General features: G+C 50.7%; 1 protein-coding gene across 1 annotated transcript in view; it reads left to right on the forward strand.

The window, feature by feature from the left end:
• Nucleotides 1-26146, forward strand: part of TOPAZ1 (testis and ovary specific TOPAZ 1) — a 1918280-nt gene that overhangs the window by 1486680 nt on the left and 405454 nt on the right. The window contains exon 15 of the mRNA XM_086942092.1: nucleotides 5802-5902. Within this exon, the coding sequence (XP_086798218.1) occupies nucleotides 5802-5902 (101 nt within the window). The remainder of the gene's footprint in view (nucleotides 1-5801; nucleotides 5903-26146) is intronic.

Here is a 26146-nt window from a genome sequence, read left to right on the forward strand (position 1 = left end):
GTCCCCCTCATTGTATGTAGTGTAGTTAAAATCAAAACTTACCATAGGGCGGTGTGTAGAACACGAGCAGCCTTTTATGCCCAAGAGTTTCAGAATAGCTCGAATCCTTCGAAACTCATTTTTAATGTGCTAGAGGACCTGATGGCTAAGAGGTCAACGGCGGCGGAAATCTGTTCGGACTCCCATTGTGAGGGCCTGTCCTCCTTCTTCCTCGAGAAAGTCCAAGCCATCTATCGAACTTTCCCGCTGGGCTCCCCTATCTCCGAGCGGGTCAGTTGTACCTTGGGTGGATGTGAGCCTCTCACTACCCTGCCCTCCCTATCAATGGAGGCCTTTGATTCCTTGAGCCTCAAAATTAAGTCAGGATCTCCTGCTGATCCGATGAAACCGGCTCAGCTTAGGAATATGTCGCCGGTAGTCGCGCTCCGGTGCTCTCTCTGATTAACCTGTCTCTTTCTTCAGGTGTAGTTCCCATTAGGTGGAAGCAGGCTGTAGTTACACCTATTTTGAAGAAGGCTACCCTTGACCCCCTTAAACCCAAGAACTAACACCCGATTTCCTTACTTCCTTGGGCTACGAAAGTTGCTGAGGCCCATGTGAACGGAATTCTTGCAGACCATCTTACCAGGGCTAACATTCTTGATCCCACCCAGAATGGTTTCCGCGGAGGCCACAGCACGGAGACGGCCCTACTCTCTATGGTCGAGCATTTGCGTTCTGTGCTTGATGCGGGTCGGACGGCGGCACTACTGCTATTAGATCTAAGTGCCGCGTTCGACACTATCTCGCACAGGATCTTGCTCCAGCGCCTAGAAGAAGTGGGTGTCACGGGCTCCCCCTTATGTTGGTTTAGTTCCTTTCTGGCTGAACGGTCCTTTAAGGTGGCGATCCCCCCTGGCAAGTCTAAATCTTATCCGTTGGACCTGGGTGTCCCACAGGGCTCATCGTTAAGTCCCACTCTATTCAACCTTTACGTGAGGCCGCTGGCTGCGGTCGTCAAGCAATGGGGCTTGACGATGGTATCATACGCAGACGATACGCAGCTGGCGGTCACGTTGAGTGGGAACTCTGACATGGAGGCTCCCAGGTTCCGTGACGGATTACGGGCAGTGGCCAACTGGAAGAATTCCAACTGTCTCCAGTTAAACGCCAAGAAGACCGAGGTTATGGTGGTCGGCAAGCAGGCGGAGCTGTGGGGTGACAGGTGGTGGCCCCCTGAACTGGGTGTGACCCCCCTCTCCAGCATCGGAGATAAAAAACCTAGGGGTTTGGCTCGATCCGACCCTCAGTTTCATTTTTCACACCAAGAAGGTGGCGGCCACCTGCTATGGCATCATCAGAGGCCTAAGCCCTATCCTTACATTTTTTGACGCACCCACCAGGCAACTGGTGGTTCAAGCGTCTGTGTTGTCCTGGCTGGATTATGCTCGCTCGCTTTTGGCGGGGATTAATCAGCCGGAACTCACCCAGCTGCAGCGAGTCCAAAATGCTGCAGCCAGAGTGGTGATGGGTCTGCCTAGGCGGTGTTTGGTCTCTAAATCACTGCATTCTCTCCATTGGCTTCCGGTAAGCCAGAGGATCAAATTCAAGGTACTATGCCTTGCGTTTAAAATCCTCAAGGGCACGTCTCCTCAAATCCTGGAGAACTTGCTGGTACCGTATGTACCTTCGCAAACCCTCAGATCTCTGGACCAGAATTTGGCAGTGGTTCCGCGCTTCAGGTTGAGTAGAGCTGGTGGCCACTCTTTTCGCGTGTTAGCGGCAAAGTGGTGGAATTCTCTTCCTCTTCACATCCGGGCTCTTAATGATCTTCTCCAGTTTAGACGCGCCATCAAGACTATTTTATTTGTGTAGTTCTCATATTTGTTTTCTGCTATTTCTCCTTTCTGGCCTTTTATCGGTGTTGTGTTTTGTGTACCTTGTTAATGCGCCAGGACTCCCCTTCGCTGGGGCAGCTGTGCGCGTTATAAATGTGAATATCATAACATAACATAACTTATGGCCTGTGAATGGATGTCGACGTTTCGACCCTTAAAGCGCCAATGTTTTCAGTCACGGCGGGTCTTTATCAAGACAATAATATAGGCAGCACGACAGTCCTGTCAACCAGGTGTGATACTCACTTGGGAGGAGTAACTTCTTTAGTCCGGGATTGACTACGGAAGGGAATCTGATTAAAACGCTTTTCAGATCTCCAACCTGCAACTGGCAAGGGCCAGTTGCAGGTTGGAGTCCTGAAAAGCGGTTTAATCAGATTCCCCTCCGTAGTCAATCCCGGACTAAAGAAGTTACTCCTCCCAAGTGATTAACACACCTGGTTGACAGGACTGTCGTGCTGCCTATATTATTGTCTTGATAAAGACCCGCTGCGACTGAAAACATTGGCGATTTAAGGGTCGAAAAGTCGGCACCCATTCACAGGCCATAACCACTCGGAACCCTCAACAAACTTAAAATAAAGGATAGGTTCCCAGATTGTATTAGTTGATGGTCATATACAATGATATTTTGTACATAGGTGTACAGGTTTTTACAAGAAAATTTGGATATATCTTGTTTTGCACAATTTCACTATTCACTAAATATCACTTGTGTTTGCACTGTATTTGGTATAAAGACAGTTATTGTATATAATGTATAGAAATGACCTTTTTTTGACCAAGAAAAAGATATAAAGAAATTATAAAGTAATACTTAGGTTTTTTGTTCTTTATTCATTATACGGATTTGTCATCATAATTTGGAGGTTTTTCGTGTTGTTGGTTCTTTTTGGGAACAGAAAAAACTGTTTGGATAAATTATATGTTGTTTTGATTTGCAAATTCAGGCCACAACACTCACTACAGGCGCGAGTGTTTCTGCAGTTGATAGGCATGATGGCCTCCTGCATCTTCATAGTCCCGCACGCGAGACTGCACATGCGTCCGCTCCAAGAGTGTTTAGCACGACAGTGGAATCAGGCTCAAGGACAATTGAAAGACCTAGTGTTGGTGACCGGTCGTGCGTACAAGTCTCTGCATTGGTGGAATCCACGCAACCTTTGCAAGGGACGACCGTTCCAAGAGCCTGTACCACAAATAGTGCTCACGACGGACGCATCCCTCCTGGGGTGGGGGGCGCATCTCCTTCATTATACAGTGCAGGGACTATGGTCGGATCAACAGAAGAAGATGCACATCAATCTGCTGGAATTGATGGCAATCTTCATGGCACTGAAGGCTTTCAAGATACATCGGCAAGGTCGTGTTGATCCGGACGGACAACATGACGGCCATGTATTACATTCAGAAGCAGGGAGGTACTCACTCTCAACAGTTGTCACACTTGGCTCAGAGCATGTGGAAGTGGGCCATTCAGAGGAACATTTTCCTCATGGCGGAGCACCTCCCGGGCCAGGACAACCAGATGGCGGATCTGCTCAGCAGACACAGCCATCAGGTGCACGAGTGGGAGATTCATCCCTCGGTGCTGCAACCGTACTTCCAGCAGTGGGGGCATCCAGACATCGACCTGTTCGCCACAAACGAGAACGCAAAATGCCCAAACTTCGCCGCCAGGTTCCCACACCCGCGGTCTCAGGGCAATGCGATATGGATGAACTGGTCAGGCAGATTTGCGTATGCTTTTCCGCCAGCCCCGCTCATACCTCTGGTGGCACGGAAACCCAGACAGCACTCGATGACTCTCATCCTGGTTGCTCCAACGTGGGCGAGGCAAGCATGGTACACCACGTTCCTAGAACTTTCCGTGGTGCCTCACCAAAGACTGCGTCTTACACCCAGTCTTCTCACCCAGAGCCATGGCGAAGTTCAGCACCCAGATCCGCAACAGTTAAACCCTGCGATATGGCTCCTGAAGTCATAGAATTTGGGTATCTGAATTTGCCTCCTGATTGTATGGATATCATCAAGGAGGCGAGACGGCCTACCACTAGGGCCTGCTATGCTGCCAAATGGAAACGCTTTGTCATTTACTATTCGAACCATGACATAAACCCGCTGGATGCATCAACACAAAACATTATTTGTTACCTGTTACATTTATACAGATGCAATCTGGCATACAGCTCTATACGTATTCATTTGGCGGCAATAGCGGCTTACTTACAGAACAGGCAACACCTTTCACTGTTCTGAGTGCCAGCCATAAAGGCTTATATGGAGGGACTCAAACGAGTCATTCCACCCAGAAGACCACCTTCACCGGTCTGGAATCTTAATATTGTTTTGACCAGACTGATGGGACCTCCCTTCGAACCTCTCCACTCTTGTGAGATACAGTTCCTCACTTGGAAGGTTGCCGCCTTAGTAGCGATCACGTCGCTGAGATGGGTTAGCGAGCTGCAAGCCCTAACCATTCAAGAACCTTTTATACAGGTTCACGCAAATATGGTGGTGCTACGCAGCAGGAGAAGCGTGGCTCAGTGGTTAGAGACGGCAGACCCGGAAGCTGAGATCGACCGTGGACCAGGGTTCGATTCCCCGCCTCGGCGGGTCTCGGGCTCAAAATTCCACGGACTCGACAATTCTCGCTCTGGTGCCTACTCAACTCACGGGGTCACACTCTGCGACTCTGGGCAATAGCTTGCTTAATCTCCACTACGGCCCCTCGCGGCGGGATGCCTGGCTTTCACCTTGTGAACACCCTGCCGTGGTTATTCACAGGGGAATACCAGGACGGGTTCCCTAAGCAAGCGCTGGGACGCTTACGGGCAGCTGTGCGCTTTACAAGTCCAGCACATTTACATTTACATTTACGCACTAACCCTAAATTCATGCCCAAGTAGTCTCTCAGTTCCACATTAATCAAACTATTGAACTGCCAGTTTTCTTCCCTAATCCAGACTCCGTTGCAGAAAGATTACTGCACACATTAGACGTCAAACGAGCTCTCCTGTACTATATAGACAGGACGAGGGATTTCAGGAAGACTAAACAACTCTTTGTTGCTTTTTCACCACAGCACAAGAGCAAACCCATTTCCAAATCCGGTATAGCCAGATGGATTGTTAGGTGTATTCAGATTTGTTATCAGAAGGCTAAACGCACACTAACAGTCCCCCCAAGAGCGCATTCCACACGCAAGCTAGGGGCATCCATGGCTTTCCTGGGTAACATTCCATTAGAGGACATATGTAGAGCAGCCACATGGAATAACATACATACATTCACCAAACACTACTGTGTTGATGTACATTCCAAGCAGCAAGCTGCTGTAGGACAGGCTGTTCTTAAGTCCTTTTTTCAGGCTGCTGCAGCTGGCTCAGGCAACCACCGCTAGGGGAGAAACTGCTATTTATTCTATGCACAAGATATGAATTTAGCGGCCCACATGCCTCGAACGGAATATGCTACTTACCAGTATGCATCTGTTCTTGGCATGTAGGGCCGCTAACATTCATATCGCCCGCCCATCCTCCCCGGTGCCTGTCGCAGCTGTAGTAGTCAGAATTATTTGTGAGCATGGTCATCTTGTATTGTATTGGACTCCATCTCTGCCACAATGGCGAAAAACAATCTGAGGATGGAGAGGATGCCCATGTGCACTGTAGTCCAGGGGAGGAGCCACCTATCTCGTGATACTTCAAAAGACTCTTCCAGGACAACAAGGTGCAATCATCCGGACCCAACACTAGGCGGCGATCTATGCACAAGATATGAATGTTAGCGGCCCTACATGCCAAGAACAGATGCATACTGGTAAGTAGCATATTCCAGTCTGTATGTGTTAATATGCAATAAGGAGTAGTAACCTGAGTCTTGGACAGCAGGTCAATTATATCTTTTTTTTTTACTTTGTAGTTAAGAAGGATCCACTTCATAATGGAGTAGACAAAAAGTTGCTGGGAAGGATCGGCATCTCTCTCATGTTTACATATCACAAAAGTGAGCAGTGGGTGAAGGTAATCATTTGCTTGTTTATGTTGAATATTGCTCTATGGAGAATTTATGATATGGTTATTTAACGCAGTGTTAGAATTCTTAACAAGAGCACATGCCTCCACTGTATGCACACACAAATTTGAACAAGAGCCCCCCCCCCAGTATTACACACTGCATATGCGCATTCTCTAAAGATGTATGCATTCTGGGCATGTGTATTTTGTATGGTTAGAATAGGTGAGGGAACAGGTAGACTTTTGCTTATATGTAAAGGTTTATTGCGATATTACATGTACAGATTGAATTGTGAATGGATGAATATGGTATTTCTCATTAGTGTGATTGTGTTTTGTAACAGGAGTACTTGTCACAATAACTCGTTTTTTCTCTGTAAATAAATCGCTGGGATGGTGTTTTCCATGTCTTATAAATAAGTTGGCTTTCCTTTTCTTTCCCTCCTTCGTTTGTCCATTCTTCCTTCCTAGCTGCTCCCAATTCCCTTCACTATGCTTTTTCCTTGAATTTGTTTTTGCCTGTAACTTTTCATGATTTCTCTTAATTCACTGCGTGTCTCCCTTTCCTGCACTCTTAATGTCCTCTTTCTAGCAGTCCTTCTCCACCCCATGTGAAAGATTTGCATGGATAGAGATAGGCTTCCACTTCCTTTAGATTTGATTGCAACAGATAAAATGTTATTGATGAGCCTACAACACACCTCCTGCTGCTTAATTAAGCAGACAAGTGACAGCGTTTGACTGAACGATGATTTTCTACTTACAACATGAAATATGTATTGTGGAGTGCACAATGCTCTGTTACCACAACCCAGTATTACTCCGCATTCTCTTCATCTTGTGATAAATAGAAAAAATTGGACTAATAACATTGGTATTACTGTCTTATTTGGGCCACATTTTGCTCTATCTTGTCACAGGGGAGAAGTCTGGGAAGGAATTGCTATGCATACTATTAGCTGGAGGGTGCTTTGTGTTTGAAAACTCTGCTACTGTATACATATTATGATGAGATAGTAAAGAAATGTATTGACCTGCAGGATGCCTTGGGTCTTTTGCCTGTCTAGTTCCCACTGTGAGTGAGATTTATTTTGAATTGTAGTGTAATGCTATAGCTGTTTTTGTTTATTTGAAAGTCAGCACAATGACTGCTAAGCATAGAGTTTTATCAAATGTGGGGAGCTTTGTGTATTTGAAACCAGTGTGGTGCTGTACAGTCATATGTGAGAATTGCCCAAGTCACTTCTACTGTTCCAGGTCATTTTTCCTCTTTAGAGGAAGAAGGCGCACAGATCAATGCTTCCATCAAATTTATTAACTGGTGAGTTTGATAAGTGTAATGTCTTGTTTTGGTACCATATGTTTAAAGCTTCATTTTGACTTGCAGGCAGTAAGAGTGAAAGTTACACCTGTTGATAATGGGGTTGTATCACGAACAGTTTGTACTTCAGTTTGCAGGCTCAGAATAGATCCAGGTACTTCTTTTTGCTCATACAATTTTGTCTACTGCCGATACTAGGAACCATAAACCAAAGGCTTCTAAGCTGTATTCTCTACAACTTATATCCTAACTTTTACATTATCTGAGTTAATGTAGGCACTGGTGGCAGCACATTGTAAGCAAAACCAGTGCAGGGACCCCTGGTGGTTGCTAAAGATGTTCCTGATTTGGCCTGGTCCTTCTGTATGAGGCAGTCTGGCTCCTTTTTGCTTGCATTTGCGCTCCACCAAAAACTAAGAGGATGAGTATTGGTTACAGCTCTTTATGGGAGAATATTGATTCAGGAGGCATGTGGAAGCACAGTCATCTTTGTTGCCACAATACTGATACCTAAACATTCATAAAGCATACCTCAATCTCTCAATGAAGGAAGATAGGATCTTGGTGATGCCTCTTGCTCAAAACGGAGACACTGCTTATAGTTCAGCTGTGAACCTGCTGGCCCCTGTACAACAATATGCAGAGAAAGGTGTGCTAAAGCCATGTGAGGTGAGCTATGCTCTCTTAAAAGGTGTAAAAGTGGGTCTAAAGAATCCAGGGGTGCCAGTGAACCTTGTGGATGGTCTAAAGAGCACATTTGATTGCTTACCATATCTTGAGTTCCTCATAACTGGAGCATTCATCACAGAAAAGTGCCTAATTGTAAATTCTTTACTTGTACTGCTTTGATAGTGGAGGGCCCAACAGCAGTTGGAGTGCTGCTAATTTCAGGATTTTCCAGTTTTTACTGAAATGCAAATTATCTTTTGGTGGTGTTTTATCAATAAAAATTAGTTTTGACAAAAAGACGGAATCCCTATGTATATGTTTGGTTGTGTGTATATTGTAATGGTTACTGTTAAATATGTGTATGAAGCAGAAGACCTTTATCAATTCAGGTATGCAATGTTTGGGAGGATTGTCATGTGCATTGCTAGTCTTTAACTATATGTCTGAGGCAGTTGAGGTTATAGCATGTGATTAGGGTCCACTGTATCCATTTTAAACAAATTAGCTTTGGGGTATAGTGTGTTTATTTAGTGTGTTAAATTGTCATGGAGGGACGTACTGTTTTGTGAAGAACCTTCTTGTTGTGACCTTTATGGGGTCAACAATATGGTGCTCTAAACTGGGATTGGATGTGTGTCTGATGTTCTGTTGGTGGTCAGTATTCTTTATTATCATGATTGGTAATGCTGTGAGCTTGGCAGTAATTGTATGGAAGATCTCATGTGGGTTGTGGCTGTGATCTGATGGAGACTTCTAGGTGCAAAATTCCTATCTTAGAATTGTCCCCAGGATTCAGACTGGATACAGACATGTTTTGTGAGCAATACCCCTGCGCACGGGTTGGCGGCCTCGATCTGCCCGACGTGGCGGCGTCTGCATCGGAAGTGAGGTGCACAGTGCCTGTATAGGTGCCCCACCAGCACGCAATATAGTTTCTTTTCTTTCCGCAACAGTCGAGACCAGCGCCTGCCATACCCCCTCGGCCTTATTCGCCACTGCTCTCGATACTGGAACTGCGGCACAGCTCACATTCTGATCTGACACAGAGAAGGAGGGGCATTTTCCGATGTCAACTGTAGTCACCCCTTTCCCTATTTCTATTCCTATGGGCTTGGACGCTGGGAGTACTGAGAGAGGGTCGCTGAACCCTGAGGAATACAAACCTTCATATCCACTTGTGGATTGGTGAAAGGACTTGGCGGGGGTCAGTGAACTGGGTACTTCTCCAGATACTGGCATGCTTCCTCCCCCCCCCCCCCCCCGTATCTACAGAGGAAGGAGTACCCTTTGCAAAGATGGTGAGAAGGGCAGCCGAGGTCCTGGACCTTACCCTGCCCTCAGTGGCAGTCAAGATTATCCTCTTGACTGAGGTGCTTCAACCGGGAGTAACCCCCTCAAAACCACTTCTCCCATTCTATCAAGCCCTTACTGACGTCATGCTTGACATCTTGCTGCGAGTTAAGTAACCAAACAAGACTGATACCCAAGGATGAATAAGCTAGGGGAAGCATGAAACCACCAAAGGCTAGCAGCTAGGGACCCCCGGGCGCCCAGGAGCAGAGGTGTAACACCGGGTCAATTGTCCATATGATTACACGGGGAAAGTCGTGTTTGGTATTTTACTGTTTCAGAGTCCTTTCCTAAGGACCCAGAGGAAACCAGTTGGATCTAGAAAGGTTGGAGAGAAATCCCATCTGTAGATACCCAGGGATCCAGGATACCTACCACAGGGAGTACCGGTGCATAGGTACAAAGTGGTGTTAAAACCGCCTGTTGATGTCTATAGAGGATCTTGAACGCCCATAGATTACAGTGTCTTGTTGACCAGGTCGGTGGATTCTGAAAGTGGGTTCTGATTAAGAAGTACCTGAAAGCAGAGAGGACAAAGTCCAAACCACCCTGAGTTGTCCAGGAGGAGCAGGAGCATTATGGCACCTCTTGCAGGAGGTACTTGCTGTAGTATTCAGGTCTTCATGTACCAGCTGTGCAGCCCAGGTGATGATGCAGGAATCCAGTAGCTGTCCACGAGCTGGCCCACGAAGAATGCAGGAGGCTCAGTGGCTGGCAGGACCACCAACATTAACCACACAACAAAAAGGGACTAGAGATTGAGCCTTCCCTTACTCTCCAAACAAGACACTGAACCTCTCACACGGAAAGACAAGAGCAGCCCCAACCCACTGGGGCTGCTCTGTGAGAAACGAAAAGGAGGTAAAAAAACTAAATTCTTATTGGACAGCCCATAGGGTTGTTAAGATTGCCCTCATCCACTAATCGTGGCATGCCTCATCGTTGGGCCACTAACACACCATGGCACAGACCAATGCTCATGGTGGAGCACATATTCTCAGAAAACAGTTTTTTCTCAGAAGTGATCACTGTTACAGGAAACAATATGATTAAAATTGTCTAGGTGGGTTCCCCCGTATCTTTAATATGGGCCCCACTTGGTAAGATTAAAATAAAACTGGTATATCGGAGCGTCTGTCTCTTTTACCCCATTCATTTGTATCAACATGTTTCAGCCAAATCCAACTACCCTGTTGAGCTTATTGTAGGGGGCAGAAGAGTGTCTGGGGTCAGCAGAAACATTCGCTGGCGGGCAGACCGTTCAAGGCTATTGGGGGGTCCCCCTAAGAAAACCTCATCCCCCCCACCCCCCATCCCCCAAGTACATGGTATCATGCAACAAGCACTGGAATCGGTGTAGTTGCATGATTCCAACATGTTTGATACCAAACATGACCAGGTTCGGAGAAGCCATTATGCATAGTTTGACATCTCGAGTTGCCAGAGTCCACTACATACCTTACAATGTATTCCATTTTCTTACAAAGCCCAGAGAATGGAGTCCAGGCTCTGTAAGGGTACTTTTGCTTGTGAGGTAGGTACCCACACACTTCGATCCATGCACCTTGTATGTGGGCTGTAAGGCCTAATTTAGAGGTGACTTATAGGTCTTGAGTGCAGTTTCCGGGACATAAGGAAAACCTTATCTCTAAAGTGAAATGTGCACATTTAAAGTAGGCTATAATGGCAGACCTGCAGGCACAGTTTGTATGGGCTCCCATGGGTGGTATAATACATGCTGCAGCCCATGAGAAACCCCTGCTGCACCAATGCCCTAGGTACCTCAACACCATATACTAAGGACTTACAGGGGAATACCAATTGTGGGGTGTACAAAGTACTTACCAAAGAATTGAGGAGAGAGAGCGCACACACACTAGGGTCATGAATAGCAGGAGCCCAGTGAATTACAGTCAAAAACACTGACACCTGGCAAAAAGTGGGGGTAACTATGCCAGAAAGATCCTACTTTCCTACACCGCCTATCATCAGTTCAGTGCACAGAGATCTACGAGCCTTTCACCTTTCTCATTCATGTCACCAAGGCTCTGGATTCCCATGATTGCTTTGTTCTCAGTATTGTACCTTCTGATCATGGTATGACATTGAGATCCCCTATTCATTGTGGGCTTGACATGACCAACTCGCTAGTCAGAGCGATGTCATCGGCGGCAGTTAGACACAACGCCTGGCTGAGAACTACTGGCTTTTCTGGGGATGCTGAGGCTTTTTTTTATGGACATGCACTTTGATGTCACCTGTCTCTTTTATATACCAGGCAGACGTGGCCCTGGAGCGATTTAGGGACTCACGAGCTACGGCCAAGTCCTTGGGCTTCTCTGTGTCCACGCATCCACCGTCTGCTTTTTGCCCCTTTAATGGTCACAAAAAGGGCTTTCAGCCGCCCCAGCCACATCACCGCACAAGTGTGGCTCTTTTCGACCCCCTGGGTTAGGCAGTCAGAGGTTGAGTCAGTTTACTCCTCCCCCCGCACCCTCCAAACCTTCGTAGTCTGATCCTTCTATTTAATGGGTGTCTTGTCAAGTCAAGTCAAGTCAAAAGACTTATATAGCGCGCTACATACCCAGAGGGTCTCAAGGCGCTTGAAGAAGGGTGGGGAATTACTTGTCAAATATCCAAGTTTTAAGTTGCTTTCTGAATGCTAGGTGGTTCTGAGTGAGGCGAAGGTGGGTAGGAAGTGAGTTCCAGGTTTTAGCTACCAGGTAGGAGAAGGATCTACCTCCCATGGTGGTTTTGTTGATGCGAGGTACAGTAGCAAGGGCTTGGTTGGAGGATCGTAGCTGGCGAGAGGGGGTGTAGAAGGAGAGTCGTGCGTTGAGGCATTCAGGTCCCAGTTCGTAAAGTGCTTTGTGTGCGTGGGTTAGGAGGCGGAAAGTGATCCTCTTATTGACGGGGAGCCAGTGGAGGTTTTTCAGGTGACCAGAGATGTGGTCTTTACGCGGGATGTCTAGTATGAGTCTGGCTGAAGCGTTCTGGATGCGTTGGAGTTTTTTCTGGAGTTTTGCTGTGGTACCGGCGTATAGGGTGTTTCCGTAGTCCAGGCGGCTCGTGACCAGTGCGTGGGTTGGTGGTTGTTGGTGGTAGGATCAGCAATCACCTCCATCACTGGCAAACATACAATCGTCCTATCCTAGATCTGCGAGCCCTCAACTACTTTGTTCTAAAGGTATAGTTCAAAATGCTTATTCTGGCTCCTGTCTTGTCTGCCTGGACCCCGGAGACTGGGTGGTGGTGTGGAACTTGTAGGACGCCTATTTTCACATTCCCGTCCTGCCTGCCCATCAGCATTACCTGCGGTTCCCGGTAGGCCACAAGCACTTTCTGTTCACGGTGCTCCCCTTCAGTCTTACCATCTCTCGGATGTTTACCAAGGTAATGTCAGTGTTCGCAGCTCATCTGCACAGATCAGGGGTGCATGTCTTCCCCTATCATAATGACTGGCTGTTGACGGCAAGCTTGCCCCAGACTGTCCTCGCCTACCTCCAGAATACAGCAAACCTCCTGCTTTTGCTGAGGTTCACTAGCAACGTGCCAAAGTCACTCCTGACTCCCTCTCCGGAGCACCCTTCATCGAAGCTGTTCTGGACACAGTGCATTTTTGGGCCTATTCTTCCGATTGGCGAGTCCAGGATATTCCAGCTATGATACCAATTTTTCAGCCTCTAACCTGGATTTCGGTGAGAATGACTATGAGGCTGCTGGGCCTCATGGTCTCCTGCATCCATCCTGCTAGTGGCACATTCATATAGCGCATGTGGGCTCAGCACTGGGACCTGAAGTTCCAGAGGGCTCTGCTTCAGGGGAATCTCTCAGACATGGTCCAGATCGTGAAGGGAACTGCACAAGACCTGCAGTGGTGGTTGACCAACGGCGATTGGGTCGGTGACTGATCTTTCTCCCTTCCCCAACCAGATCTCACAGTAGTGACAGTTGTGTCATGCCTGAGATAGGGCGGCCATCTTGGAGAGGTGGAGATCAAACAACTCTGGTTTCCGACGAAATCCAGACTCCACATCAACTTACTGGAGCTCCGAGTGATTTGCTAGGCATTGAAAGCCTTTCTTCCGTTCAGCAAGGGAAAGCTGGTTCCGGTGTTCACGGACAATGCCACCGCAATGTGGTACTGCAACAAGCAGCGCGGGTGGCGCATGGACCCTTTGTCAAGAGGCCCACGCCTCTGGATATGGCTGGAACAGCAGGGCATATCCCTGGTGGTTCAACACCTGGCAGCTTCCCTGAACTCCAGGGCAGGCAAACTCAGCCTAGTGGATTATGAATGGCATCTCCATCCGGAGGTGGCGCGGGTCTCTTTCAGAAGTGGGGAGAGCCTTGGTTAGATCTGTTTGCCTCAGCGGAGAATGCACATTGTCAGCAGTTTTTGCTCGATAGAGTTTCCATGGCGAGACTCACTCTGTGCCGCTTTTCGTCTCAAGTAGAACTCAGGCCTCCTATGCGCCTTTCCTCCAATACCACTCCTATCCAGAGTGCTCAGGAGCATCGGGCCAGAGTCACTCTTGTGGCTTCAGACTGGGGATGAAGAGACTGGCATCCTGAGTTTCTCCAACTGGGCATCGACTGTCTGATCAGACTGCCTCTTTGGAAGGATCTTCTGTTGCAGCATCAGTAGAGTGTCCTCCACCGTACCTGTCAACTCTACACCTTCTTGCGTGTATATTGAGCTGCGGCAGTTAGCAGCATTCGACTTTCCTACTGAAGTCTGTAATGTTATTTTGTCAGCCAAGTGTCCCTCTGCCGGTGGAAAAAAATAGTCAAATATTGTACAGAAAGGTCTATTGATCCTCTTTCTGCTCCCCTCTCTCACGTCCTTTTTTTTTTTTTTTTTTTTTTTACCGTTGCCCTGCAGGTCTCTGATCTGGGCTCTCTTTTAAGGGGTATCCTTTGGCCTTGACTGCCTTCTTGAGGCTACCAAACCAACCCTCTTTATTTAAATCCCCTTTTGTAAATCGATTTCATCTGAAAGAAACACGTAGTGATAGATTCCATACCTTGGAATTACCTTCAGGCGTCGGACTGGATCCGGAAAGTTTTCTTGTCAGCAGTACCCCTGCACGTCAATAGGCGGCGTCGTTCAGCTCCGCGTACATCGTTGGCGCCGGGATGACCTCATCGGAACTACTTAGACGCGCCCACACACGGTGACGTCGGTTCTTTTTTTTTTTCCGCATCAGCAAGCGCAGATCCAGATAGAGCTAGTTCCCCCAGTCACTTTTTGACTGAGTTTTTAGAGGCCTTTTACCTCATCTTTTCGTGTCGATCGACTCCTGATGGCGTAGGGATCTCCGGTTTCAAGAACTGTGGGGGCTGTCATCGCATGATGTCAGTGACAAACCCCCACCACGTGTCTCTACTGCCTGGGGCACGACCCCAAGTCGTGCCCCGACTGCCGGGCCATGGCGCCGAAGACCGGTTGCGAATGGTCATCACCATTTTTCTGGATCTAAGTCGTTGCACTCGGGGTCAGGTAAGTCGAAGCATTCCAAGAAGTCGAAGAAGCATTGTCATTCTTAGACTTCCTGTCGCTGAGGGTGCGACGTCGCTTCCAATCTAGCCCACACCCCACACCCTTTTTTCCAGGTGCGGGGGCTATGCCTGCTCGGGTGCAAGAGTTTCTTGCTGCCTTGGCCTGATCCGGGGTGTCTTGCTTTACCGTCTCTGGCGGTTCCGGCCCCAGTGTCGCCGGCAGCCCCGGCCCCAATGCCGCAGGCCCCCCGGGGATCCGTGATAGGACCCCGATCGATGCCGGTTGACCTTGTGACAGCTCCACCTGCGCCGATCTCCCCTACACCGCTTCTGACGTCGACCGCTCCTTGGGACGACGTCCCCAGGTTCAGCCTTGACCTGGACAGTTGTGCCGGATCGACGTTGCCCGACGCCGATACGGACGCCGATGGGGCCTTTTGTGCCCTGTGTCCGTCCTCCTTATTTTGAGGCTGTTCCACAGACTTTGGAGGTAGGGGAAGACTAGGAGGGGTTTGAGGAGCCTCTAGCAAAGGACTGTGCTTTTGATGCGGACTGGGCAGAGGATTTGGGGGAGGCCAGTGGTCTTGACACCTCACCTGACCCTGGCATGCTGTCTCCTCCTACCGTGGCTATGGAGGAGGGAGCCAGTTATGCAGTGGTGTTGCGTAGGGCAGCCGAGGCTCTCCACCTCGAACTCCATACAGTAGCTGTAAGGTATTACCTCCTGACAGAAGTGCTCCAGCCGGCGGCTACCTCTTCTGATCCCTTGTTGCCTTTTAATGAAGCACTGACGTTTTTTTGAGCACCTGGTCCAGGCCCAACACAGGGGCTACTGTGGATGAGAACGTGGCCCAACGCCATCGCCCGGCTCCTGGCAACCGCCCCCCCCCCTTCCTTACCCAACACCCCACCCCTGAGAGCTTGGTTGTCAAAGCCTTAGCTTCCCAGAGCGCGTTCCCTACTGCACCTCCGAATGGGGAATCCAAGAAGCTGGATCAGTTTGGTAAGAAACTGTTTTCATCTGCCAGCTTATGGCTGCGGTCGTTGAACCCTGCATGCCTCTTGGGCTGTCATACCCACTCTCTGTGGGACACGGTTGTGCAGGTGCTGCCCACCTGTCCGCAGGAGGCCCAGACAGTTCTTTCCCAAGTAATTGCGGCCGGAAGAGATGCAGCGAAGTTCACCATACGTTGTGGGCTGGATACCCCCGACTCACTGGGCAGGTCGATTTCCACAACGGTGGTGCTTCGACGCTGTAGGAGAGTGGGGTCTGCAATCCTATGGTCACCCCCGATTTTTGCTTTTTGTTTCAACTGGTTTACGACTTTCCCTGGCTGTGGGCCTGCTAATCAGACCCACAGCCTAGCTGTCTCTCTCTAAATTGACATCCATGTACCCTAGGTGCATATCCAATTGGATACTGAGTCATCTTATCAGTCCCTGTACAGTGTACCTTAGGTACCCAGGGCATAGGTGCACTCGGGGCCTACCAGGGACTGCAGCATGTATTATGCCACCCCTGGCTGGCCATCCAAATCTGACACAACTGGCTGATCAATCAGCTGGGGCAAGGTGGTGTAATCACCCCTTGCTTTAGATATAGTATCCCTATATCTAACCCTAAAATGGACACATATCCTCCTATCAGTCACTCCTATGGCAGGCCTTATCAATCCTGAAGGCAGAGTGCTTGGAATTATGTGAGATGGTGCTCTAGCATGAGCTGAGCCTGTCTGCAGCTTTCGGAACCAAGTCCTTTAGCTGTTTCCATGATAACGCTATACCATATACTCTTAAGTGCATTATAATCCTCGCGGTTATTGCTAACTTTGGATCTGAAAGAGACACGTTAGTGATAGATTCCTTACCTTAGAATATCCGCAGGCGTCAGACTGGATCCGGAAACTTTTGCGTAGCAATACCCCTGCGCGCCGGTAGGCGTCGTCTGCGGCTCCGCGTCCGTCGTCGGCGTCGTGAGCGCCGGGATGACGTCGTCGGAGTACTTAGACGGCGCCCATGCACGCTGACGTCAGGTCTTCTTTTTTCCGCGCCAGCTAGCGCAGATCCGGAAGAAGCTAAACCCCCAGTCAATTTTTGACTGAACTTTTTGATCCTTTTGATCTCTCTTTTTGTCGAATTCTCGACTATCGGTGCCAGGGATGCCCGGGTTCAAGCCTTGCTCGAAGTGCGGTCGACTCATGTCGGTCACGGACCCCCATCGCCGGTGCCTGAAGTGCTTAGGCCTCGACCACGACGATCGATCCTGCTCCGACTGCCGGGCCCTGACGTCGAAGGCTAGGCGGGAGCGGGTCCCGCAAGCGTCTCGAGCTGAGGCAGTCGGCCCCGCGCCGCTCCAGGTCCAGGTCCCGGTCCCGGTCCCACGGGAGGTCGAGGGACAGGTCACGAGGTCGGAGTCATCGGCGCTGCGGAAGTGGACACCGATCGTCTGGTTCCAAGTCCTCAGGTAAGAGGCATGAGAGGTCGGAGCGACGTCATCGATCCTCCGACCCGCCCCGACGCTCGCACGATGCGGCCGGGGGCTCGGGCGACACCACCCACGCGGCTCCGCGGGAGTCGCAAGCGTCGCCGCCTGCCCCACACCTTCGGGTCCCTGGGCACGGCGCGACGCCGGAGGAGGTCGAGAGGTACCTCATGGCCATGAGGGCCCTCCCTCCTCAGTCGGTTCCCGTGGCGCCTTCGGGCCGATCGGTTCCGTCTGGAGGTCCTTCCAGGTCGGGCGCTTCGGCCCCGACTCCGCTGGCCACTTCGGTCTCGGCGCCGCAGGACCTCGCTGGATCCGGTTCTGGATCCGGGACCTCGCCGGTCGACCTTACGACCTCACCGGCGCCGTCCCTTCAGGTGTCGTCCCCGGCAGCCGATGTGGTTGTCGTCCCCAATGTCTCCTACGGTCCTACAAGACCTAGGGACATTAGCGCTCCTGAGGCGGAAGCCGGGAGCTAGTTTGTGATTAGCTGTTTAAAACAATATTGTATTGACGTGTTTTTAAATTGTGCACACTTTTATTTTAATTTTGCACTTGACACTCAGACCCCTTCCTGAGGCTTCAGTATTTACCCACCTCGCGCCTCGCTCGCTCAGGGACTCTCAGCTCCCACCTAGCCGAGTTGGGCATTGGATTCACGGGACCCACAGGGGCCGATTCAACTTAGCGGCCATCTTGAGTGAGGACCAGGTTGCCGCGCTAGTGGTTGCGAGGCAGGGCTAGCTCACGCGGCGCTGAAGCGCATAAATTGAGCAGAGTTGCACGCCCGGGTAAGACCTAGGGACATTAGCGCTCCTGAGGCGGAAGCCGGGAGCTAGTTTGTGATTAGCTGTTTAAAACAATATTGTATTGACGTGTTTTTAAATTGTGCACACTTTTATTTTAATTTTGCACTTGACACTCAGACCCCTTCCTGAGGCTTCAGTATTTACCCACCTCGCGCCTCGCTCGCTCAGGGACTCTCAGCTCCCACCTAGCCGAGTTGGGCATTGGATTCACGGGACCCACAGGGGCCGATTCAACTTAGCGGCCATCTTGAGTGAGGACCAGGTTGCCGCGCTAGTGGGTGCGAGGCATGGCTAGCTCACGCGGCGCTGAAGCGCATAAATTGAAACAGTCACTCTACGCGCTAGCGTACGCGTTTGTGGACGTGCCATACCGCGCCAAAGGAGCGCCTAAGGAGAGCCCGTCTGTGCCCGTCCGTGCCAGGACGGGCTAGGACTGGGCTAGGGGCTATACCCATGGATCCTACCCCTCATACCAGCGTAAGTTACAGTGGAGAACTCCTCAGATCACTTAGAGGAAGGGCTAGGGATATTTGCCCTGGGGATATACTTTTAGAGGAGGTAGCGGTCCCATGTCCCCACTGTAAGCCCCCTAACCCCAGGAGCTGCAACACAGATAGTTTTTCCCTCGCCCTGATTAATTGTCGCTCTCTTCCAAGGCATACCACTGAAATAAACTTGCTCCTGGATGAACGAGATTTCGACGTTCTATTCTTAACTGAGACATGGCTGACTGATGACTCAGACCCACACTTAGTGCAAGCGCTACCACCTAAGTACTCCATTGCTAGACAGGACCGTATGTCCGGTAGAGGAGGAGGTGTGGCGATTATTTATAAAAACAACTTCAGATGTAGAACCTCGGAGAGTCCACTTATGGACTGTGAAAGTATTGGTTTTTCTATATTTTTCTCACCCACCTGCACCTTTTCTGGGATCCTGGTTTATAGACCCCCAGGCGACTCCCATGATTTTTGCAACAATCTTTTAGATAAGATCTCTCTCCTTATCAGTAGTACCCCTAATTTTACTATCTTGGGCGACCTTAATGTTCACCTAGATGAAGTCAATGCCATGCCATCGCAATGCCTGGTGGATACCCTGAGAGTGGTGCACCTGGAACAAATCGTGGACAGTCCCACTCACACAGGTGGACACCTATTAGACCACATCTTTACTAATCTTGGAAATATAGTATGCGCTCAGCCCCGTTTTGTACCATGGTCAGATCATGCACTACTGTCCTTCTTGTGGTCCCCAGTAACACAGACCCACAAGGCCTCCATTCAAAAAAAGGTTAGTCGAGTATGGTCTAGATTACCCACTGAAAAATGGGAGGCAGCCCTGAAAAGCTGTTCGCCCGCACCCCATGAGGACCCGGTTGCAGCTAATGAAGCCTTTGATCAGTGGATCAACTCCACACTAGATCCTATTCTCCCAAAAAAAGAGCTACGGCATAGAGAGGGTCCCAATAAACAACCATGGTATTCCAGGGAACTCAAGGAACACAAACAACTGTGTAAACGTGCGGAAAGGAAGTGGAGAAAGAACTACGCAGTTGCTGCGAAAAATGAATATAGGTCAACTCTGAGATCCTACAAAACTCTAATAAAAACCACACAAGCCGCATATTATCAGAGCAAAATTGCGGAAGCAGCTAACGCCCCCAGGGAAATTTTTAAAATCTTTCAATCCCTGGCAACTACACCCAGGACTATTAGTCCTATTTAGAATCCACAGAAACACTGTGATGAGTTAGCTATCTTTTTCGCATCTAAGGTGTCTGTCACTGATGCAAAGCCGGAATAGATGTTAGACACCCCAGATAATTGGAAGAGAGGAAAAAAGGAGGACATGGACTCTAACCCATCAGTAGATCTCAAAGCCTTTCCTCCATTGGATCTGGCTGAAGTGGATAGTCTCCTTAGTAATCTTAAATCTGGCTCCCCGTTAGACGCTGCTCCCCCGGCAGTTCTTAAACAGGTATCAGGGACAGTATGCCCTGTGATAACGCAGGTCATCAACGCGTCTCTGGCCTCCGGTGTAGTGCCCCCCAAATGGAAGAAGGCCATGGTCAGAGCTTTGCTTAAGAAACCTAGCTTAGACCCTGAAGACCTGGCCAACTATAGGCCTATTTCACTATTACCAACTATCAGCAAAGTAGCTGAAAAATATGTGAATCAGGTCCTTTCTTCCTTTATTGAATCCACGGAAGGATTGCACCCCACCCAGACCGGGTTTAGAGCAAAACAAGGAACAGAGACAGCCCTGGTAGCAGTAGTGGAGGCAGTTAGGGGTATAGTGGATGCAGGAGGCTGTGCTGCGGTGGTCCTGTTGGACCTCAGCGCAGCCTTCGATACAGTAAACCACTCTCTTCTGCTGCATCGGCTGCATCTTACAGGAGTCTCTGGAGTGGCGATCAAATGGCTCCATTCTTTCTTATCAGACAGAAGCTTCTCTGTCTTTGAGGGAGAGGTGTCATCCAGCCAGCTGCAACTGAATCACGGCGTCCCCCAGGGCTCTTCCCTCAGCCCAACTCTGTTTAATATCTATATGAGACCTCTGGCTGAGGTGGTTCTTCCCTGGGGAATCCAACTCGTTACCTACGCCGATGACACGCAGCTGGTGGTTTCCTTGGTGAGGAACGATGTTTCAAATCAGGAGATCAACAATCTGACCCCGTGTCTCACCAAGGTTCTGGAATGGATGACTTCCTCCTTTTTAAAGCTAAATGGGGCCAAAACGGACATCATGCTCCTAGGTTACAAGGCCCCAATTAATCTTGACCCTTGGTGGCCTCACTGCCTAGGACCCCCCCAGCACCCAAGACTCATATAAAAAGCTTAGGGATCTGGCTAGACTCCTCTCTAGGATTTCAATACCAGGCAAAAAAGGTAGCCGGAACCTGCTATGGGCTGCTGAGAGTCTTAAAAAAAGTGTTAGACCTTCTGCCATTCGAAGCCAGAAGACTGCTAGTCCAGTCATTGATTATGTCACGGCTGCATTATGCAAACGCCGTCTATATGGGGGCCCCAGTCGGCACCATAAAAATTCTGCAATCTGTACAGAATTGTGCTGCTCGACTACTCATGAAAGTCCCTAAAAGATGTTCAGCAAAAGCCGCACTTCAATCCTTGCACTGGCTATCCATCAAGGGAAGGATACCTTTTAAGACCATGTGCATGGCGCATAAATCCATCCATGGTGCTGGCCCGCCTATCCTGGATCCCCTTTTTCGTCGCCACCAATCAGTGAGATCTCTGAGATCCAACCAGCGGAACTTGCTGGTAGTTCCCAGGATGAAGCTGGCCCGGATGGGTGGCCGTCGACTTTCGGTGCATGCAGCTAAAGAATGGAACACACTCCCAGTTGTCATCAGGCATGAGTCAAACCACCTTGCCTTCAGGAAGCGCTTAAAGACGCACCTTTTCCAATAGTGTCTTTATTTTCCTTTGTCTTACAGCGCTGGGATGCTTAAGAGTAGCCATGCGCTATAGAAGAAGGTATTCATTCATTCATTCATACTCAGGCGGCGAGAGGGCGCCGCTGGGCGCCGATTCCGTCGGCCTTTGGGGATTTTTATCTCCACGAGGAGGCCCTGTTTGCTAATCCTGGTTTCCGGGACACAGGTGACGAGGAGCATTGGGAGGGGTCCGAGGACCCTCTGGCACATGATTGCCAGTCACAGCAGGACTGGACATATGAGCTTGGGGAGGCCAGTGGTATTGACACATCGCCAGACACTGGATTTACATCGCCTCCGACTGTGGCTTCGGAGGCGGGTTCTGCTTACAGCGTAGTGTTGACGAAGGCAGCTAAGGCCTTAAACCTTCAGCTCCCCGTCGCGGCCGTGAGGACAAATCTCCTCACTGAGGTCCTAAAAACCGCAGTCAGGCTCCGCGGAGCCCCTGCTGCCATTCAATGAGGCCTTATGTGACGTTCTTCTGGGCACTTGGTCCAAGCCCGCCACAGGCCGCCCTGTGGATAGGAACGTGGCCAGACGCTACCGCCCGGCCCCGGGCGACCCATGCTTTTTGTCCACCCATCCCACCCCGAGAGTCTGGTCATCCAGGCCTCAAACTCCCAAACCGCATTCCTGTCGGCCCCGCCCGACAGGGAATCCAAGAGATATGAACAGTTCGGGAAGAAGGTTTTCTCGTCTGTTAGCTTAGGGCTGCGGTCTGTGAATACCGCCTGTCTCTTGGGCCGCTACACCCACACTCTGTGGGACACGGTTGCGGAGGTGCTGCCTAGATGCCCGGAGGAGGTCCAGGCTAAACTCGGCCAAGCCCTTGCGGACGGCCGAGATGCAGCGCGATATTCCATCCGGTGTGGGCTGGATACCACGGACTCACTGGGCAGGGCGATGGCAACGACGGTGGCGGTTCGACGCCACGCCTGGTTGAGGTCCGCCAACGTCTCGGCCGATGTCCAGGCCACCCTCCTGGACATGCCGTTTGATGGCCGTCGCCTCTTCGGTGACAAGGCAGACCATGCGCTGGAACGTTTCAAGGACTCCAGGGCTACGGCCAAGTCCTTGGGCCTCACGGCCCCACGCCAGCACACGGGTGCCTTTCGCTCCTTTCGTGGCCACGGAAGGGGCGCCCCACCACGTACCGTCAGCCACACACCGCAAAATGTCCAGCAACGCGGTGGCGGACGTGGGAACCGTCGTGGCGGCGGTCGGGGCCAGCGGCGAGGCCAGTCCACACCTCCCTCAGCAGCACCTGCCTCAAAACCTTCCTAGTCCGAGTTTTCAGGCCCATGTGACGCCTGTGGGGGGCAGGGTTCGCCATCACCTCTCCCACTGGCATACAGTCACCTCGGACAGGTGGGTGCTGCAGATTGTCCGAAGGGGCTACTCCCTCCCCTTCGAGGCACCCCCTCCATCCATGCCACCTCAATACCACCGTGTGTCGGGGGATCACTTGCAACTTCTGCAAGAGGAGGTCGCGGCCCTCTTGGCCAAAAGGGCCATCGAGCGCGTTCCTGGGCCAGAAGTAGGGTGTGGATGTTACTCCCACTACTTTCTGGTGCCCAAGAAGGGCAAAGGGGGCCTACGCCCTATCTTGGACTTGCGGAACGTCAACGGCTTCCTCCGGACGGAGAAGTTCAAGATGCTCACTTTGGCTCAGGTCCTGGCTGCCCTGGACCCGGGAGACTGGATGGTAGCGTTGGACCTGCAGGACGCCTATTTCCACATCCCCGTCCTGCCGGCCCACCGGCGTTACCTGCGGTTCACGGTAGGCTGACGAAGCAGACATTTATATGATACCAAATACATATGTTTTCAGGCCTATAGTCTTCTTTGAACTACTAAAGAAAGACACCAGCAGAAATCCACACAGTGGTCGCACGCTCCATTCTGTGTGTCAGTCAGCTGCAACGTGCAGAGCGAACGCAAGGCTTCCGAGAAATGACATGCCAGCTTCCAGCTTTTAGCTTGCTATTGCCAAACCTCATATCTTTCAGTAAAAGATGTCGACATGACATGACCTGCCCTTGCTGGTCAAATACGTGCAGAACCCACGTACACTAGAAACGCCGATTTCACCTTTATGGAAAAACCCAATTCTGCTCTTGTAGATGACACGTGGGTAATGTAGGCACACGTTCGAGCCTTAAAAGGGTATCACACCATATGTGCACTTCACTGATTGGTCTAGCAGGTCATACCCTCATCCAGATTACGTATGCTATGATGCCCATCCTGTGGGGGCATATACCTATAAAATGTCTCTGCACTGTCATACCAATTGGGCACTCAGTGAGCTTTTGCTGAGGTCTCCGTGTGCACGTATCTTGCATTGTGATTACTTTCTAATTGGGTTCCCAATAAATCTTGCATACTCAAACATGCTGAGAGCGAATTGTTTATTGAACTGTTGTCATTGATCTTTTATTCTTGCAGTTAATCAAAAGGGCTTCAACAGGCCAAGAGCACTTTCAGTTTACCGTGCTCCCCTTCGGCCTTACCAGCGCCCCACGGGTGTTCACGAAGGTGATGGCGGTGGTCGCAGCTCATCTGCGCAGGCAGGGGGTATCAGTCTTCCCCTACCTCGACGACTGGTTGTTGAAGGCGGGCTCGCCCCAGACAGTCGTCGGCCACCTCCAGACTACGGCCGACCTCCTGCACCTGCTGGGGTTCTCTATCAATGTGCCGAAGTCACACCTGTGTCCCTCTCAGAAGCTCCTCTTCATCGGAGCGGTTCTCGACTCGGCGCAGTTTCGGGTTTATCCACCCGAGCAGCGGGTTCGGGATATTCAGGCTCTGGTTCCCATCTTCCAGCCGTTATCCCGAGTCTCGGTCAGGTTGACGCTACGGCTTCTGGGACTGATGGCCTCCTGCATCCTTCTGGTGCGTCACGCCAGGTGGCGGATGCGGGCTCTGCAGTGGGACCTGAAGTTTCAGTGGGCCCAGCATCAGGGCAACCTGTCCGATCATGTCCTGATCTCGGAGGGCACTGCGAGACAACTGCAGTGGTGGTTCACGGACCGCGACTGGTTCAGTGGCAGATCCCTCTCCCTACCCCACCCGGAGCACGTAGGTTTGACGGACGCGTCCCTCCAGGGCTGGGGGGGCCACATGGGAGAGGCGGAGATCAGAGGCCTCTGGTCTCCGGCGGAGTCCCGGCTCCATATCAACTTGCTGGAGCTTCGGGCGATTCGTCTAGCACTGAAAGCATTCCTCCCCTCTGTCCGGGGACATGTAGTGCAAGTGTTCACCGACAACACCACCGCCATGTGGTACTGCAACAAACAGGGCGGGGTGGGGTCGTGGACCCTTTGCCAGGAGGCTCTGCGCCTATGGCAATGGCTGGAACATCAGGGCGTGACCCTGGTGGTTCAACACCTGGCAGGCTCTCTGAATGCCAGGGCGGACGAACTCAGCCGTCGGTGCATGATGGATCACGAATGGCGTCTGAACTCGGACGTGGCGCAAGGTCTCTTTCAGCAGTGGGGAGAGCCTTGGTTAGATCTATTCGCCACAGAAGAGAACGCGCAATGTCATCAGTTCTGCAAGTTGGAATTTCCAAGGCGGCACTCGCTCGGAGACGCTTTTCGTCGCTAGTGGAGCTGCGGTCTGTTGTACGCCTATACCACTTCTGCCCAGAGTGCTGAAGAAGATCAGGCGCGACCGGACCCAGGTTATCCTTGTGGCTCCGGACTGGGCACGAAGATACTGGTATCCCGAGCTACTCAGCATGTCAGTCGATCCCCCGATTCGTCTGCCTCTTCGGGAGGACCTTCTGTCGCAGCAGCAGGGGACGGTCCTGCACCCGAACCTGTCCAGTCTCCACCTACAAGCTTGGAGATTGAGCGGCGGCAGTTGAGGCCATTTGACTTGCCTCCTGAAGTCTGTGATATCATTCTGGCAGCCAGCCGTCCCTCCACAAACTCGGTATACGCCTGCAGGTGGAACAGATTTGTGGCATGGTGCACAGCAAAGGCTGTGGATCCTCTCTCTGCACCCCTTTCGGAAGTGCTGCTCTTTCTTCTTTCCCTTGCCCAGCAGGGCTCTGCTCTGGGCACTCTTAAAGGGTACCTTTCTGCTCTATCCGCCTTCTTGAGGCTACCAGATCAGCCTTCTTTATTCAAGTCCCCCATTGTAAGTAGATTTCTGAAGGGCATCACACACATGTTCCCTCCTGTTCCCTTCGTGATGCCCCAGTGGGACTTGAATCTTGTTCTCACTTATCTGATGTGTGCTCCCTTTGAGCCACTCCATAACTGTCCTCTCCGTCTTCTCACGTTGAAAACTGCCTTCCTGGTTGCCATCACCTCTGCCAGGAGAGTGAGTGAGCTCCAGGCTCTTTCTTCTTCTCCACCTTTCCTGTCTGTTCATCCTGACAAGGTGGTGTTACGTACACGACCTTCCTTTCTGCCCAAGGTTGTCACGGCCTTCCACATCGGGCAGTCCATCACTTTGCCCACCTTCTTTCCGCCTCTGCATCCCTCGAAAGAGGAGGAGAGGCTCCACCGTCTGGATCCAAAACGTGCGCTCTCCTACTACTTAGATCGCACACGCCAATTCCGGGTGGATGACCAACTCTTCGTTGGTTACGTGGGCGCGAAGAAGGGAAAGGCTGTACACAAGAGGACTATCTCTAGGTGGATCA

The sequence above is a fragment of the Lissotriton vulgaris genome, chromosome 10 (genome assembly GCF_964263255.1).
Source record: "Lissotriton vulgaris chromosome 10, aLisVul1.2, whole genome shotgun sequence".
In the NCBI taxonomy this organism is placed as follows: domain Eukaryota; kingdom Metazoa; phylum Chordata; class Amphibia; order Caudata; family Salamandridae; genus Lissotriton; species Lissotriton vulgaris.